The sequence below is a fragment of the Phacochoerus africanus genome, chromosome 15 (genome assembly GCF_016906955.1).
Source record: "Phacochoerus africanus isolate WHEZ1 chromosome 15, ROS_Pafr_v1, whole genome shotgun sequence".
Classification (NCBI taxonomy): Eukaryota; Metazoa; Chordata; class Mammalia; order Artiodactyla; family Suidae; genus Phacochoerus; species Phacochoerus africanus.
In genome coordinates this window covers 111,631,692-111,649,933 of record NC_062558.1, presented here as the reverse complement: position 1 = coordinate 111,649,933, position 18,242 = coordinate 111,631,692, and the positions used below count along the sequence as shown (strand labels likewise).

At 40.3% G+C, this 18,242-nt stretch overlaps 2 protein-coding genes across 6 annotated transcripts in view; both read left to right on the top strand.

Moving 5' to 3' along the window:
* The window catches only part of CHUK (component of inhibitor of nuclear factor kappa B kinase complex), a 47,320-nt gene extending 38,090 nt beyond the window's left edge, over nt 1–9,230 (top strand). The window contains exons 17-21 of one of the 4 annotated variants that reach the window (XM_047760352.1): nt 2,969–3,065; nt 3,328–3,475; nt 4,276–4,389; nt 6,693–6,792; nt 8,209–9,230. In XM_047760352.1, coding sequence (XP_047616308.1) covers nt 2,969–3,065; nt 3,328–3,475; nt 4,276–4,389; nt 6,693–6,761 — 428 coding nt within the window. In that variant the 3' untranslated portion in view covers nt 6,762–6,792; nt 8,209–9,230. Of the gene's footprint in view, nt 1–2,968; nt 3,066–3,327; nt 3,476–4,275; nt 4,407–6,692; nt 6,793–8,208 lie in introns of those variants that run through there. The other 3 variants (XM_047760351.1, XM_047760354.1, XM_047760353.1) reach the window with 3 other exon arrangements.
* A 2,293-nt stretch (nt 9,231–11,523) lies between these two features.
* The window catches only part of ERLIN1 (ER lipid raft associated 1), a 35,906-nt gene continuing 29,187 nt past the window's right edge, over nt 11,524–18,242 (top strand). For both annotated transcript variants that reach the window (XR_007132236.1, XM_047760942.1), the window contains exons 1-3: nt 11,524–11,652; nt 11,951–12,074; nt 14,126–14,207. Coding sequence is in view for 1 of the 2 variants with exons in the window: in XM_047760942.1 (XP_047616898.1) it covers nt 11,962–12,074; nt 14,126–14,207 (195 nt within the window). In the remaining variant the exon portion in view is untranslated. The remainder of the gene's footprint in view (nt 11,653–11,950; nt 12,075–14,125; nt 14,208–18,242) is intronic.

Here is an 18,242-nt window from a genome sequence, read left to right as displayed (position 1 = left end):
AGATGTCAGTGAGACATTCAAATAGAGATGTCTATAATATTTAATATGTATGTATATATGCACATATTATAAACACACACATGTACACACACACACACACACACACACACACACACATATGTACCTATATACATATGAATTTACTAGAGAAGTCCAGGCTAGAGCTTTAGCTATTTTGAGAGTAATCAGGCATAGGAGTAAAATGATCATCTTGAAAAAGTACTTTGAAGAAGGAAACCAAGGATGGAATCCTAAAGAGTACCAACATTCAAGAAATGGCTAGAAGCAGGAGAGCCTCCAAAGAAGATTGAGAAATGGCCAGAATATATAGTAATAATTATATGATAGGAATAGGACAGAGTTTTAAGAAAGTGATGAATAGGGTGAAATGCTACAGAAATGTGGATAATAAAAATAATAATGAAAATATTCACGGGACTTAGCAGTTTGGACATCTTGGCAAAATAATGCCCTTTTGGGAACAGAATCCAAATTGTAGTAGGCCGAGAGGGAGTGGGACAGGAGGAAATGAAGTCAGTGTGGCTCATAAATCCCTGAAACCTTTTCAGAGGACGTCAGTGAAATCAAAGCTGTTTTCATAATATTAGGATGTTATTTGCCTTTTTTTTTGGTCTATTGGTGGCCACACTCGCAGCATATGGAGATTCCCAGGCTAGAGGTCTAATTGGAGCTGTTTCTCCCGGCCTACGCCAGAGCCACAGCAACGCCAGATCTGAGCCGAGTCTGCGACCTACACCACAGCTCACGACCACGCCAGATCCTTAACCCACTGAGCAAGGGCAGGGATCGAACCCGCAACCTCATGGTTCCTAGTCAGATTCGTTTCCACTGCGCCACGATGGGAACTCCTGCCTTTTTTTTTTTTTTTTATGTTGACATTTTCACTGATGCTACAAAAGCATTGGTGGGTAGTGGGTAAACAGCTCGCACCTTACTTAGCATGAACAAAGGTACTAACACCAAACTATGCTAGTAGTCATTGATTTTTACCAACATGCATTCATAGTTTTAAAAAAATGCTAGTTTCATTTAAGAGCATCTTTGATAAAGCAGTAAAAATTCTATTTAAATCTCAACCCTTGAGTGTATGTCTTTTTAATATTCTGTATGACAAAGTACAGAATGGGAAGATTGAACCCACATCCTCATGGATACTAGTTGGGTTTGTTACCACTGAGCCCAGTGGGAACTCCTTCATTGTTTATATTGGAGAAGGTTGACATTCTGAGGTCTTTGTCCGTCTGAAAGGGCTAGTTATATGGGAAAGCTTTGGGGCTTGGTCCATGTGATTTATGAAGAAATGCTGTTTGGAGAGGAGCCTTTTTGGAATCTCTGTATCTGGAGGGAGAGACAAAAAGATGTAATGGGGAATAAAGTTGAGTGCTAGGGGGAAGGTCTTTGCAGTGCTAACCAAGGACATAACTCCTTTCATAGTAAAATGTGGGTAACAATGGTAGCCATCTCATGGGAGTCCTGTGAGGGTTAAATGAGAAAATTGTTAGTAGATAATAGATGTATTTTTTGCATTCAAGATTAATTATTGTTCAGGGAAATAGCAGCATGATACATGAGCAACCTTCTAATTTTTTAAAACTTAAGTGGCCATTTTCTGAAATATAGCGGTTAATGCTAGTTGTTCAGTTTGGGTTGTTTGTTTTTTTTTTTTTTTTTTGTCTTTTTGTCTTTTTAGGGCTGAACTTGAGGCATGTGGAGGTTCCCAGGCTAGGGGTCCAGTTGGAGCTGTAGCCACCGGTCTATGCCACAGCCACAGCAGTGCAGGATCCTAGCCACCTACACCACAGCTCATGGCAACACCAGATCCTTAACCCACTGAGTGAGGCCAGGGATCGAACCCATGTCCTTATGGATGCTAGTCAGGTTTGGTAACTGCTGAGCCAAAACGGGAACTTCCAGTTTATCTTTTAAATGAGATGGCATCTCCTATAAACATAGAATTCACTCACTGTAACCACACGACAATCCCATTTGGGGACATTTTTCAGCTGCTAGTTTGCTTTAAGATGTCATACTACTCTCAAACTGAACTTTCAAGATGTCTACAGATCCTTTTATTAGTGTATCAGATTTGGCTTAAATTGGTCAGCTTTTTTTTAAAGTTTTCATGGGTGTAAAAAAGTGGATGAACATGAAATTCCAAGCAACCTACTTGGGACTCCTTCGAGTCAGTGAAAGTTTGATGAATTACAGTGCTGTTTCTAAATAAATTCTGTTAATCATCTAAAAAACAAACAAAAAAATGATCTCTTGGGAGTTCTCTGATGGCATAGTGGGTTAAGACGACTCCTGGGTGCTGCTCTGTGGTGTAGGTTTGATCCCTGGTCCAGGAACTTCCACATGCTGCTTGTGTGGCAAAAAGGAAAAAAACAAAACAAAAAAATCAAGAGAACCTGAAATAAATATTGCAGATCTCATTTAAAAAAAAAAAAAAAAGATCCCTTGGCTAGAAGACTGCATATGTGTCTGGGGCTTGAGTTAGTATGGATTAAAGATAGCCAAAATGATTCTTCTCAAAATAGACAATTAAGGTCTCTGAAGATAAAGTGATAAGTTTATATATACATTATACATACAAACATACAGACTTCATTTTTAGTTATAAGATTATTTGTAGATAATATATTTTGTAATCCTAAAATCTTATATTTTAATCTAGCTTTGAAATTGAGATGTTAATTAATTAAAACTAGTTTCAGGAGTTCTCTTCTGGCCCCATGGGTTAAGGATCCTGCATTGTCATTGAAGCAGCTTAGGTCGTTGCTATGGCGTGAGTTTGATCCCTGGCCTGGGAACTTTCGCATGCCACAAGTGTGCACCCCCCCCCCCCAAAAAAAAAAACCTAGTTTCAGATTTTTAGGAATTTTTTGTTTGGAGGCTGGTATGTTTATGCAGAAGAGATGCTATACCTACTGACTGAGATCTTTTATAGATCACTCTTACAGCGACAGCACGGAGATGGTGAAAATCATTGTGCATACTGTGCAGAGTCAGGACCGGGTTCTCAAGGAGCTGTTTGGTCATTTGAGGTAGAAATATTGTTTTATTTCATGTTCCTTTCAAAGTGTAATAGCCCTTTCTGGTAAATATACTGGACCTAGGAAGAGTTCTGGCAGTACCTTGGATAGCTTGATCACAGCTGCATGCATTTAAGTGTCCTGTTTGTGTGCATTGCTTTGCAGATCATTAAATCTGATGCTAATTGTGATTCATTTCCCCAGTTGGGTGGGGGAGTATGGGATATAGTCTTAGGGGTTGTGTAAGTGTCTGACACAGATTTTACCTCTTCAGCAAGTTGTTGGGCTGTAAGCAGAAGATTATTGATCTACTGCCCAAGGTGGAGATGGCTCTCAGTAACATCAAAGAAGCTGACAATACTGTCATGTTTATGCAGGGAAAGAGGCAGAAAGAAATATGGCATCTCCTTAAAATTGCCTGTGTAAGTAATTATTAATGAATCATTTAATGTAACAATGATTTGCTGTTATTCCTTGCAAAAGGGATTTTTATCAGCATGATCTGAGTCCTCTTGAAGATGTGTGTATTTTATGTTGGGCTGATGCTCATGTTCTTTGCTTGGTGTCTCACTAGCAATTCAGATGCAGGACTTTGTGATCATCTTTCACTATGTCTCTTTTCAGTCTCCTGTTTTTTATATTCCTTCCAGCCCTTGACCACTCTGGTATCCCAACCCTATCTGGGGATAGATGTACCTGACTGGTTTAAAAAAAACAGCCCTTGGAGTTCCCATCGTGGCACAGCAGAAATGAATCCGACTAGGAACCGTGAGGTTGCGGGTTCGACCCCTGGCCTCAATCAGTGGGTTAAGGATCTGGCGTTGCCGTGAGCTGTGGTGTAGGTCACAGATGTGGCTTGGATCTGATGTTGCTGTGGTTGTGGTGTGGGCCAGCAGCTGTAGCTCAGATTGGACCCCTAGCCTGGGAACCTCCGTATGCCGTGGGCACAGCCCTAAAAAGCAAGAAACAAACAAAAACAGCCCTTTGTTCAACTGGAGTTTTTTTCCTCCAACTGTAGTATAATAGAGGGATGGATACATTTGGTTTTTGTCAATGAAGAAAAAGGTCAAGGATAGGATAGTAGTGTGTTATGGTGGGGATAGTTTTGTACAGAAATACTCTGGTTATGCATAATAGTAATAGAAATGTAAGTCTTAGGACCATGAATGCTTGGAGATGCTTGCCTATAATTGGTTGTTTTGTTTTGTTTTTCCCCTTTTAGACACAGAGTTCTGCTCGGTCCCTTGTAGGATCCAGTCTAGAAGGTGTAACCCCTCAGGCCTCAGCATGGGTGCCCCCAACTTCAGCAGAACGTGAACGTCCTCTGTCATGCGTGGTAACTCCTCAAGATGGGTGGGTTCACTTTGTAACAATAGATGGTTGTGTTTTCAAGAGCAGTGGTAGGAATGAGGCAGTGTTAATGGTTACGGCATAATCTTCAGTGGCTTATAAACCAGGGTTGAATCCTGATTGTCCCTTTGTAATAACCTTATACAATTAACTTGACTCTTAAGGTTCACATTTCTTCACCTGTTAAATGGGAAGTGCTGTGAAAATTCAGCTAGAGAATGTATATGAAGTGCTTGGAAGAGCATATTTAGCAAATGTTACTTATTAGTTAAATCCAAGTTCTAAATTCTTTATCTGTTATTGGCTTATCAAATCTTTGACGCAAACTTTATTGCTAACTTAACCATTTATCTTTGCAAAATTATGCTATCTTGTTGCAGCTATCATTTTGGGGCCCTTGATCACCTCTCTAATGAATTGAGTTTAATCTACTCATTTTATAACTCGTATTTCTAAAGTCAGACTTTTTTCAGTGCCTTAAATCAGTTTCGCAAATAACTTGTTTGATGTCCTGTATTTTCTTTTAAATCCTTCTTTTCTGCTAAAAGCTGAATGACTATCCATTTCTGTTATTTTTCTCAGCATAAGATGTGCCGTATCCAGAGCCAGTGGCTCTTTGCTAGCTTGTGTATTGCTATTTTTCACACAACTCATGGAGACCTCTACAGTACCAGCATTTCCTGGAAGCTCTGCCCATAATTAGTTTTGCAGAAGTGCAGCCATGTAACATCACTGCTCAGGAGGTCATGCAGTTATACATTCTGTACTACTTTTATGAAAAAAAAAAGCACATGGCAGGAAGGCAAGCTGATATCAGGTATTTTATCTTTTTGAAGAAAGCAAGTTTCAGGGTATATCTTAGGGTCATTGTAGATCTGGCCCAATGTAATACAGGTACAGCATAGGCTATAATTAATTATATAGACTTTAGGAAATAATCCATTGGTCAGAGTTGATGCAAAAAAAAGTTTTTTATTTCCTTTTTGCTTTCATTAAAGACAGGTTGGTTAGGGGATGGTAATTGTTGCAGATGTTACCTCTATATAGGTAATTTCCAATTTGAGGTTGTGGTTGTTTGCAAAAGTGTATCCTACAAGAATTTTAAAATATATTTTCCAGTAAGAAATTATAAAGGAAAACTGATTGCAGTTATTATATACCTGAGTGGTACTTAACCACCAAGGATTGGCCTCAATTTTTCTTTTTTTCTTTTTCTTTTTTTTTCTTTTTGTTCTTTTGTTTTTTTAGGGCCGTACACGTGGTATATGGAGGTTCCCAGGCTAGGAGTCCATTTAGAGCTGTAGCTGCTGGCCTGTCACAGCCACAGCAACACGGGATCCAAGCCATGTCTCCGACCTACACCACAGCTCACGGCAACACTGGATCCTTAACTCGCTGAGCAAGGCCAGGGATCAAACCCACATCCTCATGGATACTAGTTGGGATCGTTAACCACTGAGCAACGACAGAAACTCCATGGCCTCAACTGTTTTGTTGAATAAGCTGAATGAAAATTTAGTTCTAAGGAATAGTAGCAATCATCCATGGCCTAGAACTGATTTTAGTAGGGTAGGGACTGAGGGTTAGTAAAAGGTAAGGATGGAAGAGGAGAGTGTGGAAGGTGGAAACCAGATTCAGGATTTCCTTCTAATACAAACTTCCAGGGATAATTCTTGGTTCTGAGCAGGTCCTCTGTCACACTATTTTCTTCTGCTGTCCTCAGGAATCAGCTTGCTTGTTTTCTTGTTCATTGCTGCCATCTATAGTTTCTGAAGATTTTTTTTTTCCCCTACCTTCCCTGATCTTTGAAGAACAGATTGTACTTTTGAATCTTCTCCCCTACATTTGTGTCTCTAAAACAAGCATCCTGATGTTCTTACTGCTTGTAAGGAAAGGGAAATATTCCAGAAACAGAAAGAGATCTTTCATCTTTCTGTGCCACAAGGATCTTCTCCCCTCTCCCTGCTGCCTCCCTGCCCCGTGAGCATTTTCGGGGGTAGAAAGTTGTGTATAAGTGCCACTTATATTTCAGAGGAAAATCAGATTGGAGTTATAATGGATTCCTTATCATTAGAGTTGGGCAGAGACAGCAGCTGGGAGTATCAGACGGGACTCTGACTCTGGGCAGGAGGGATGAGGAAACTGAAGATTACAGGAACTGGCTGCATGAGGATGCTGGGTTGCAATGTTGCAGGAAGGGCAGTTATCCTGATCCTAAAAACTAGAAAGTAGAGGAAATTCACATGCCCCTTTGAGCTGAATTTGAAAACGCTGTTTTTCATTCCACAGGGAGACTTTAGCACAAATGATAGAAGAAAATTTGAACTGTCTTGGCCATTTAAGCTCTATTATTCATGAAGCAAATGAGAAACAGGGCACTAATATGATGGTAAGTTTTATATGGCTATGGATATGTGTTTTAGGTATGTTGGGTGCAAAGGGTTTAACTTTCCATGCTAGACTTATCTGGCATTTGGTATGCAGACAGGGAATAGAACTCTGTGTAATGGAGTTCCCACTGTGGCTCAATGGGATTGCTGGTGCCAGGATGCAGGTTCAGTCCTCGTCCCGGCACGGTGGGTAAAAGGATCTAGTGTTACTGCAGATGCAGCTCAGATCTGATCCCTGGCCTGGGAACTCCATATGCTGAGGGGTGGCCAAAAAAAAAAAAAAAAAAAAAACTCAGAGGAAAGAGCATTTGAGGAATGCCTAATGTCAGTTTCCTATCTTCTCTTATTTATGTATACACTAGGATTATGTTATCAGTAATCTTCAACAATAGCATTTTTGGTCAAGTTAAATGAGTGGTGAGCTTTCTTTGTGGTGTGACAACTGAAATTGAATGGTTTGTACTTTGTTGCTTTAGCAATCAATTTTCCCCAATAAGATGGGGCATGATTTGTACTATAATTCAAATACAGTAACTGCTGTATGCAAAATGAATAATGTTCATGTGGTTATAATTAATAGAAGCATTTATATGAAAAAGACTGGTTACTATGACTTATTGATTTGTTAAAACTTGAGGAAACTACAATAAAATGTTTACTGAGTTAATTTTTACTACATTTAGTCTTGATAATTCCTTTTATTCCCTTTTTCATTAATTATTTGCTTCAAATATTTATGAAAACTGCTTGAAATTTTTTTAGTGAGCAGAAAGTAAATTTTTTTTTGGTCTTTTTCTTTTAGGGCCACACCTGCGGCATATAGAGGTTCCCAGGCTAGGAGTCCAACTGGAGCTGGAGCTTTCTGCCTACACCACAGCTCACGGCAACACAGGCTCCCCAACTCACTGAGCGAGGCCAGGGATGGAACCCATGTCCTCACGGATGCTAGTCGGGTTTGCTACCTGCTGAGCCACACCAGGAACTCCGTAAACTCTTTAATTATAAGTTATTTATACTTTTGGTTTTTCAACTTTTGATTACAGAATATCCAGATATGGAGTTCCCATTGTGGCTCAGTGGTTAACGAATCCGACTAGGAACCATGAGGTTGTGGGTTCGATCCCTGGCCTCACTCAGTGAGTTAAGGATCTGGCGTTGCCATGAACTGTGGTGTAGGTTGCAGATGCAGCTTGGATCCTGCATTGCTGTGGCTCTGGCGTAGGCTGGCAGCTGTAGCTCTGATTAGACCCCTAGCCTGGGAACTTCCATATGCCGTAGGAGCGGCCTTAGAAAAGGCAAAAGACAAAAAAAAAAAAAAAAAGGCCAGACATACAGAAAACTTGCAAAATTGAACACCCATATAACTACTGCTTACAGTCAATATATAATTGTAATCTTTTTGTGTCTGGTTTTAGAATCTTGATTGGAGTTGGTTAACAGAATGACTTGCCCCCAAACTTATGAAGTTGTTGCTGGAAATTTTTTTTTCCTGTGAAACCATTCTTCAGACACCTGTCAATGGACGTTTGAACAGAGAATTTTATAAGTCAGTGGACTTGTTGAAATAAGACAGCTACTTAGCAACACTGGAATCCATTTATCTTCAAATTTGGTAAAACATTACTGAAGTATCTTTTAACATTTAACTTTTGGTCATAAGGCCAGAATAATGTATACAGAGAAGAAAATCTCAGCTAACTTCTAAATTGTTTGCCTGTGTTTCTATGTGGAAGAGACTGCTCACAAGTAGAAGGGTAACATCTTGAAGAATAAACCCTACTTCCTTGTGTTGCACTCAAGAGTACTCTTCCTGGCATCATAGGAGTTATTTTAATCCAATTTTCACTTGTACTGCACATTTGACAAGATTGTGCATTTGTGCCTTTAATATCATTGATTCTTATAAATCTTAAGTGTGCTGTGTGTATATGTATTTAAGATGTACATTTAATAATATCAGAGAAGATGCTTGTTAATTTATAATGTATTTGAAAACATATCTGTTTTTCATTTGTAAAAATGGATCTTTTAAGAATCTTTTATGTCTTATCATACAAATGCATAAAGATCTGCACTCCCTTATCTGTAATTCCAAAATCCAAAAAGCTCTAAAAATGTATTTCATAAGCTTGGTGACAAAATTTGTTTGCACATCTAACCTGAACTGACATTATGACTCTACTTATATCATTTAGTGTGAACATTCATTTGTTTTGCTGCAGAAGTATTAACATGTTTGTTTATCGGGAGGGTGCTGCCACAGACCCTGCCTGGGTATATGCAGTATGGTATGTGCACTAAATTATCTTTCTAAAATCTGAAAATTTCATAATTCTGGAACATCTGGCCCAAAGGGTTTCAGATAAAGGGTTGTGGATCTATCATCTGTAAAATAATTTAGAAGGTTTTTGTTAAAAAAAATGTGAAATGTTTTGTATTCTAGACAGTTTTTCACTTTGTATTAAATGATTTTTAATTTCTTTTTGAATCTCTATTCATTAAAATCAGATTATAATAGAATAATTGAATACGCTTTGGGAAAATGTGAAGGTTCCATGAAGTAGAGTTGCAGCATAGAATAACATAATGAGCTCTCAGTGTACTCTCCTTAGTAACTAAACAGGACTTATGGTAAAGACATTATTGCGTAGCTTCTTTAATATAATCTTTTCTCCTGCGATATCCTAGCATTACTATTCCTGCGTAAAGACAATGCTCATACCTTGTTTTATAAACCGACATACCCATTTCTGCTAGTAGTGCCATTTTCCCAGTCATCTAAGTTTGAAACCTTGGGATTGTCTTCTCCTGACTTTTTAGTCATCTAGTACTACTGTTTTTCTGAATATAGACAGTCTCACTACCAGCTGTTAAAGTAGTCAGTCATTCTCTTGCTTCTCCAGTTTTAGGTTTTTACCAATAACCATTTATTGGGTACCTGTTGCTTGGAAGATATTGAGCAAGTTGGGAAGATCAGAAGTCAACAGGTAGTACAATAAAAATGCTTATTTGGGAGTTCCCGTCGTGGCGCAGTGGTTAACGAATCCGACTAGGAACCATGAGGTTCCGGTGTTGCCGTGAGCTGTGGTGTAGGTTGCAGACGCGGCTCGGATCCTGCGTTACTGTGGCTCTGGCGTAGGCCGGTGGCTGCAGCTCCGATTCGACCCCTAGCCTGGGAATCTCCATATGCTGCGGGAGTGGCCCAAAGAAATATCAAAAAAAAAAAAAAAAAAGCTTATTTGGGACTCTGAACATTGCAAGCCATCCAAGCAATGAAATTATTGTTAAAGTATTTTTTAAATGATTGTGCATTTTCTAAATGTCACTGTGATAACTGATAAAAGATTTTTATAGATCTTTATATGGGATGGGAACATTTTTATGGTTTGTGGCTCATGTGACTTCAGGATAGCCTGATGTATGTGATATGGGCAAGTGGTGTGAGTCTGAACAGATTGTTATAGTGAGATCATCTCAGATTTGCTTTTGATACATGAGTTGACCACTCTATTTTAGTTGGGTGACAGCTTTTCAGAGTTGAATGACAGCTGTGAATTGTATCCATTTCATTCTTTAATTCAAGCAATATTATGAAGAACTATGAGAATCCATTCAGAAACAGGCTGGACAAATTCTTTTTCTTTTTTTTTTTTTTTGCTTTTTGTAAGTTATAATAACTAAGCTCTGCAAATATAACTTATCTAGTACAGACAAGATCCTATTCATCCCTAGGGAATAAAAATAACAGGTTAAGTGCATTTATTAAAGAGGGTAGAATGGTCTGGGAAGGGATTGCTTTAATGAAGACTGGGGTTCTATTTACCTGTTCCCATTTCCATTGTTATTACCATTGTGATCTTGAGCCTGCAGTTCTAGCAACTTGGCTTCTTTGCCTCCTATCTAACAACAATGTAAACCATCTTGTAGACTCACTGGCTCTAAAGCACTACTTTCCCCTACTTCCCGCCCAAGAGGTTACAGAACCCTCCCACCTTAGTCTACCTTGTCCAGTTGTGGTCCCAGTGCTAGCCTTTCAAGGCTTACACCATTATTGCCCAACCCATTCTAACATGTTGCCCTTATGTCCCTTATATTTATCTATCTCACTCCCATCTCTACTCTTTCACTTTGTCCTGTTTCTGATAATATATGCAGATAATGCATAATTTAAAAGAACGAAGACTACATGGTGAAAGAAAGTGTCAGTAGCCATCCGGTTTCTGCTCCCTGAAGAAAAAGTGCATTTGAGCCTTTCAAAATCTGGGCCTAGCCTAGTATCCTTTCCCTCATACAGGCTTCAAGGAAGCTCAAATGCTCACTGTTCTCTTTAATCTTCCTGGAGTCACTCCAGCTTATGTCCTTATTAACTCATTCTGTTCCTATTGTTGGATGGCCGCCATAAAGCCCTCATTGATTCAGCATTCTGGCACGTTAACAGGTGTCCCTGCACAAGAACAAACTGACCAGTCCCTTGTCCCAGAGGCCCTCTTCTTTCCTCTGCAACCTTGCTTACTCCAAATGCCCCCCTCCTCTTCCGGGGCAGGAAACCAGCGGTACACAGAGAAGAGCCCGCTTACCTTCGCGCGAGATCGCGCGGCGGTGGCGGTGGCGGTGGCGGTGGCGGTGAGGAGAATTTTGTCCCATCCGCTCCCCGTCTCTAGCCCCGGGGCGAGCGCAGCGTCGGCGTGCGTGTCCGCGCAGCCGCAGTGCCCCGCGGGTGGGCGGGGCTGGCTGTCGGCGGCCGTTGGCGCGGCCCTTGCGGCGGCTGCACGTGCGGGCGGGGGCGATGCGTCACTGATCCGTGAGGCGCGGCCGAGGGGTCGGCCTCCGTCCTGAGTCTGCGGCTGGCCCCTTTCGCAGTTAGTGCCTTTCGCCGGGCGGGGAGGGGCCCGGGAGGAGCTGCGGTTGGCGAGGGGCTGGGGAGGGTGTGGGGCGGGAGGCGGGGGAGTGTCACGACGCTCACCGGGCAGAGGCAACCCACGGGCCGCCTCGGGCATAGGGGCTGGCGAAGGGAAGGCGTGTGCTGCGAGGAGGGAAAAGGGGCATAGGACTCCCCGACTCAGCCTGCGGGAGGGCGCCACGTCTCCGGAGAGGTGGAAACTGGAGGAGGTGGGCCTGTCACTCATGGGCTGGGTGCTCCGTTCCTTCCTCGTCCAGGAGGAACTAGGATGAATATGACTCAAGCCCGGGTTCTGGTGGCTGGAGTGGTGGGTCTGGTGGTCGTCCTCCTCTACGCCTCCATCCACAAGATCGAGGAAGGACACCTGGCCGTGTACTACAGGTGAGTGGCACGTGCTGTCAGCCCAGGTTCTAGAGTAGGAGGAGAGGGGATAGTTAGAGGCTAGGAAGTTGTTCTTTTTGCGGTGTCAGGGAGTTCTTTCCAGTTCTAGAAAGTGATTTTCTTCCAGGCACTAGGAAGAGCATGGGGAATGTGGCACTCTTTCGCAGAGCACCTTCCAGGTGTTAGACAGTTTCAAGACAGTTGTGTGCAGAGGTTAAGACTCCCTGCAGTTATTTCCAGTGATCAGTCGACTCAATTATTTGTAGGAAAAAATGAAGGGTGGAAGGCAGTGAGCTTTCCACCTGTGGCTGAGGTAATGGATAAATCATTGTTAAATTCCATACAACTGTGCTGGCTTTTAGTTTGCAGCTGTAGGTGCTATTTAGAAACCCTGGTCCTGTTTGTGGTTGTTTCTTAGATTTTTTTTTTTTTCCTTTCACTTTAAGAAGTCCTAGTGTCTGGGCTTGTAAGGCCATGATGTTCATTACAATCGTTAAATTCCTGCACCTGGGGAAAGAAATAGAGCAGTGTGACAGACACACCCTCCTCCCTCCCACCTTTCCGTTTCTTTTCAGTGTTGGAAAGGAATGGTGTGGAATGCTTTGTTCTTTAGCTGAGATGAATAACTTTTCCACCAGTTCTTTGATATAGACACAGAGCGGGCAGTTTGGAGAAATTGCAGTTATTTTAAAGATCTTCAACTTTTTACTGGCTTCCATCATCCTCTAAAACTGCTGTTTCTACCTTGAGATCCATCCTGAGTCTTAGGAACAGTCTTCTTTGTGAAGCACTAGCTTTAAATACAATATTACTGATATGTTTTAGTAAGTGGGGGTCTAGCATTAAAAAATCGACAGATTAGTCCGTATTTCCATCTAGTTCAGCATTGTCTTGATAGTGAACTCAAGGAAAGAACATTTCAAGGTTTGGCTCTCAAAGAATTAAAGATGGACCTCAAGCACGTCATCTTTTCTTAGTTGTTGTGAAGTCTTTGCAAACTTATTTATATTTTGAAGATAGGAAGCTAAGTTCTATGAATTTACTAATCACTGTTTAAAATAGGACTTCTTTTTTTACATTTGCCTCCTTTTTATAACTTCCAAAATGTACTTTCATGTTTCTCACATCCAGGATTCGATGAACAAGTCCACACTCATAATCTATTTATAAACTATAAATAGATCTATAGATCTAAGACTATATCTTATCCCTTCCCCTGTCATCTTTTCCATGCTAATTTTTTTTTGTCTTTTTTTTGTTGTTGTTGTTGTTATTTCTTGGGCCGCACCCGCGGCATATGGAGGTTCCCAGGCTAGGGGTTGAATCGGAGCTGTAGCCACCAGCCTACGCCAGAGCCACAGCAACGCGGGATCCGAGCCGCGTCTGCAACCTACACCACAGCTCACAGCAACGCCGGATCGTTAACCCACTGAGCAAGGGCAGGGACCGATCCCGCAACCTCATGGTTCCTAATCGGATTCGTTAACCACTGCGCCACAACGGGAACTCCTCCATGCTAATTTTTTTATTGTGTTGATTTTATAGAGACTTTATGCCCTCATTATTATAATTGCTTTGTGGATAGATTAAAAGAATCTTGAGCTTCAGAAATTTTCTCCTTCCTCAAAAGTTTGTGTTGTTTTTGTTTGTTTTAGCCTGGTGATTAAATGTATTAACTTTTGATCTGGCTCATATTGTGTACAATTAAAGTATATCAACTGAGAGCCATACCTTTTTGTTTTCACAAGTATTTCTCAGAAGATTAAAGACCAAAGAGAACCTTTGTACCTGAGAGTGGTGCTGGAAACCCAGAGCTGTGGTTGGTGGAGCTTTTGAAATCAGGTGTAACATTGGCAGTTTAATTTGATCTTTTCACCTTTTTAGGAGTGGCAGGTATTTTAGGGACTAGCAATTGTTCATCATGAGTAACTCATATTAGTGAGGCTTTAGTAGGTCAATACCTTGAATAGAAGTGAATATTACAGCATTTTAGATTTGGAAAGAGAATTTCTCTCTTTATAATCTTGTCAAATTGAAACATCTTTTTGCAGGGGAGGAGCTTTACTAACTAGCCCCAGCGGACCAGGCTATCATATCATGTTGCCTTTCATTACTACGTTCAGATCTGTGCAGGTGAGTGATTCTTAGGGAAGCCCCCACACTGGATAGACAGGTGTGACAGGGACAGTTACCACATTTGTGGGTGGGGATAGATTTCCTTATTGCTTAAGCAAATGGTAGTATTTACTTAAATGCAAGAGTTAAAGTTCAGAGTAAAATTGTCACAGCTGTAAGTTATGATTTTGAACCACCTCACTGTCTTGAAGTGTATTGGAAATATGGGTTAGGCAGCTTGGAAGGACTGACTTCTCCCATCTATATAATGGTATACAGCAGGTTTTCTGTTGCTTCTATCAAAATAAAAGCAGGACACTGAAACAACTAGAGACATAAACCAGTGATTACTTGGTTTAGAACAGTGTTTGGTTTCCATAGAGGCAAGCTCCTGGCTACTGTTAATATGGAGGATCTGAATATTTATATACAGCTTCTCTGCCTCATATTTTTCCCTGGAACATGAGGCACAATTTTATCTGGAACCTTAGTGAATGTTCTATTTTGACAGCATCCCAGAATATTTGAAATAAGTGTCTGGTTCTTGAGAACAGTGTCTTGGCAGTGGGAGACACTTAGTAAATGTCTTTGACATAACAGATGACAAATAAGATTAGATTGTTACTAGTTTTGCAAGCACTGTGTGATTATAAATGTTTGGGTTCAGAAACATTATCTATTGCTAATTTTTCAGGACTCAGGAAAATTCAATGCATTTAATCTTCTAATTTAAAGTCTAGGCTTCCTGCTAAGTGGGAGTTTCATTGTGAATATTTAAATCCTCCACATTTCCTTTCTTCCTATTTTCTTCTAGAGGGCTTAGGGCAAGAATTGTGTCTGTTGAAGTGGAATATAGTGTCCTTCTCCCAGTCAGACTGATTTCCATATTGTTTTACCATATTTATTTTATTTATTCTTGCCTGGATTAATACTGTCACCTCATCTCCCTTCATTCCTTATCTCCTGTTTAGATCTCACCAGGCTTTTTAAGGCTCATTACAAATCCTTCCCCTCTTGTTCCATAGCTCTTAAAGTTGATATTGTAAATTTTGGCCCTTGGTTTTATTTTCTTTAATTATGTTGTATTGTTCTCTTAAGTTTTTGTGTGAATTTTTTTTCCCCAGAAAGTTTCCAAGCTTGTGAAAGGCAGGGGTTGTAACCTGCCTTCATATTTCTGACCTTTCTACATGTGGTAAAAGTTGTTAAATTGAACTAATTTCTCAGGAAGCTTTGTGGTGTGGTGAACATGTGGCCAGAAACCTGGAGATGTGAGTTCTGGCCTTGCCACCAGTTGGTCACATGATTTTGCAAAAATCATTTAACCATTCTGGACTTTAGTTACTCCTCTGTGAAAGAAGAGATTTTAATTGCATGGACCCACCATGGTCCATAATGGTGCTTATGGTGCTTAAATGGTCCATAATGATGTCAGTGCCATCATCAGACCCTTAGAGATCAGGGGCTTTTTAAATCTTGTTCAAAGTCAGGCAGATCTGTCTCTGCCTTCTTGGAGTATGTTGAGTCATAGTGATGCAGAGATACATAAAAGAGATACAGACAATAAACTAATAGATTTTAGAGTTTAATTCTGTATATAACAAATACATGGTGTATATGTATATTTGTGTATACTTATATATACACATAAGAGTGATAGACTATCATAAGATAGGAAAATGGAATTAGTAAAAAGTTTTCCATGTAAACTAATATACTTTGCATCTACAAAAAAATTAAATGCTAGAGCCTGTGTGACTAAATAGAAATGTTCTTTGTATGTGAAATAGCAGCACTCTAGGAAACAATTATATTAATCAAACCCTTTTAAGAAATTGTTCTTGTAAGGATGAGATAAACTTATTTTTAGGAATTTTTGGAATATATTAGAAGACATAGCTTATAGGAACAAATGGCTTAACTGAATTGGCATTTGAACGGAATATTTAAGAAGCATCTTGGGGAAATATGAGATCCCATAAAAGATGTAAGAAAAAAAAACTATGCTTAGAGAAATATAAAAGTCTTCAGTCTTTAACGTATATTTAACATAACCAAAGACTTTTAAAATAAATCTTCAAGGAGTTCCTTCATGGCTCAGCGGTTAATGAACCTGACTAGGATCTATGAGGACGTGAGTTCGATCCCTGGCCTCACTCAGTGGGTTAAGGATCCAGTGTTGCCATGAGTTGCATTGTAGGTTGCAGATGCGGCTCAGATCTAGTGTTGCTGTAGCTATGGCCTAGGGTTCGGCCTTAAAAAGACCAAAAAAAAAATCTTATACTGGGAAAATAGTTTTTGAGATACTATAAAAGAAGTATAAAATTACATGAAGATAGGGAGTTCTTATCTTGGAGCTCAGGAGGTTACAAACCTGACTAGTGTCTGTGAGGATGCGGGTTCAATCCCTGGCCTCACTCAGTGGGTTAAGGATCTGGCATTGCTGCAAGCTGTGGCATAGGTCACAGGTGTGGCTCGGATCTGGTGTTGCTGTGGCTCTAGTGTAGGGAAGCAGCTGCAGCTCCAATTTGGCCCTTAGCCCGGGAACTTCCATATGCTGCAGTGTGGCCATAAAAGAAAATTAATTAATTAAAAAATAAAGTTGATATGAAATACGGAAATTGAATTTGGTTAATGTTTTGAAGGAAATAAAATAAATTAAGTTCACCTTTTTATCAACTTCCCTCACTCTACCTAGAACCTGTCACTAATATTTATCATCACCCTTTTAACCCCAGGCTTAATATTCTATTCCTAATCCTCTTGGAATTTTATATGCAACTAGTTATCACATCTTTCCTCTGTTATGTCTCCTGGATTGACAACTTTGAGTTTCCATGGTCTTTACTATAGTAACCTAAAGAAATTACTACTTAAGCTTATCAGCTGGTTTTCTTGCCTCCAGACAGTATAGATGATGAGAACCACATTATACATAAGCAAAGGAATGAAGGAAAAATCATATTTTTGAAAGGTTCATTTTGTGGCTACATATAATATGGACTATGGAGAGCACGAGCCCCCACTGAACATTCAGGGCCCTCTACCTAACATCGTCGTGTTCTTTTCTCAGAATTTCACCTCTCATCTATATTGCCCTTTCTGATCCAGGCAAGCCAACTGCTTCCTGACACCTGTATATTTAAATATGATGTTCTGTATAGAATATAGAACCTAAGAAATTCGTAGGGCTTATCTGTTCTTTTTCTCCCCCTCTAGATCTGGCTTATAAATACTTCACCTCAGAGATCTTTTCATGTCACTTTTTTTTTTTTTTGCTTTTTAGGGCCACATTCGCGGCATATGGAGGTTCCCAGGCTAGGGGTCCAATTGGAGCTACAGCTGCTGGCTATAGCTGCTGGCCACAGCCACAGCCACGTCAGATCTGAGCTGCGTCTGCTACCTGTACCATGGTTCATGGCAGCTGGATCCTTAACCCCACTGAGCAAGGCCCAGGATCAAACCCGCAACCTCATGGTTCCTAGTCTTATTCGTTTCTGCTGAGCCACAGCAGGAACTGCTCAGAGAGCTTTTCAAATGATTATTTTATTCTGTCACTTAATACCTAACAATTCAGTTTATACTTTGTTATTTGTACCTGTTGCTGGTTGCTTTGTAAGGATTTTATCTCCTGTGTTGGATTGTGAGCTCTTGGGAAACAGGGTCCATTCTTCCTCTTTCCTTTGTTTTCCATAAATTTCTCTGTTGCTGTGGGCTTAGTAAGGTGCAGTGTGTCTAGAATATACTCATGTGCTCACCTGTTGGAAGCCTCAGGGTGCAACAGGGAGTCATTCTGGATCCGAACCAAGTCATGACAGGGTCAGATTAATTAATATTGGTTCGCTAAGAGGAAGGAGTGCTGATGGTGGCACTACTGTTACAAAGGAAATTGAATAGACCATCTGAGAGATCATTAGGATCTAAATTAAGATATCGGCTATAACTTTAGAGGAAAAGGTTGCTGTTGAGTTCAAGGGTCTCTTTGAGTTATAAACTACTTGCATGCATATGTAATTATCTTTTACCTTCATTGTAAACAGTGATATTAGCAGTAGA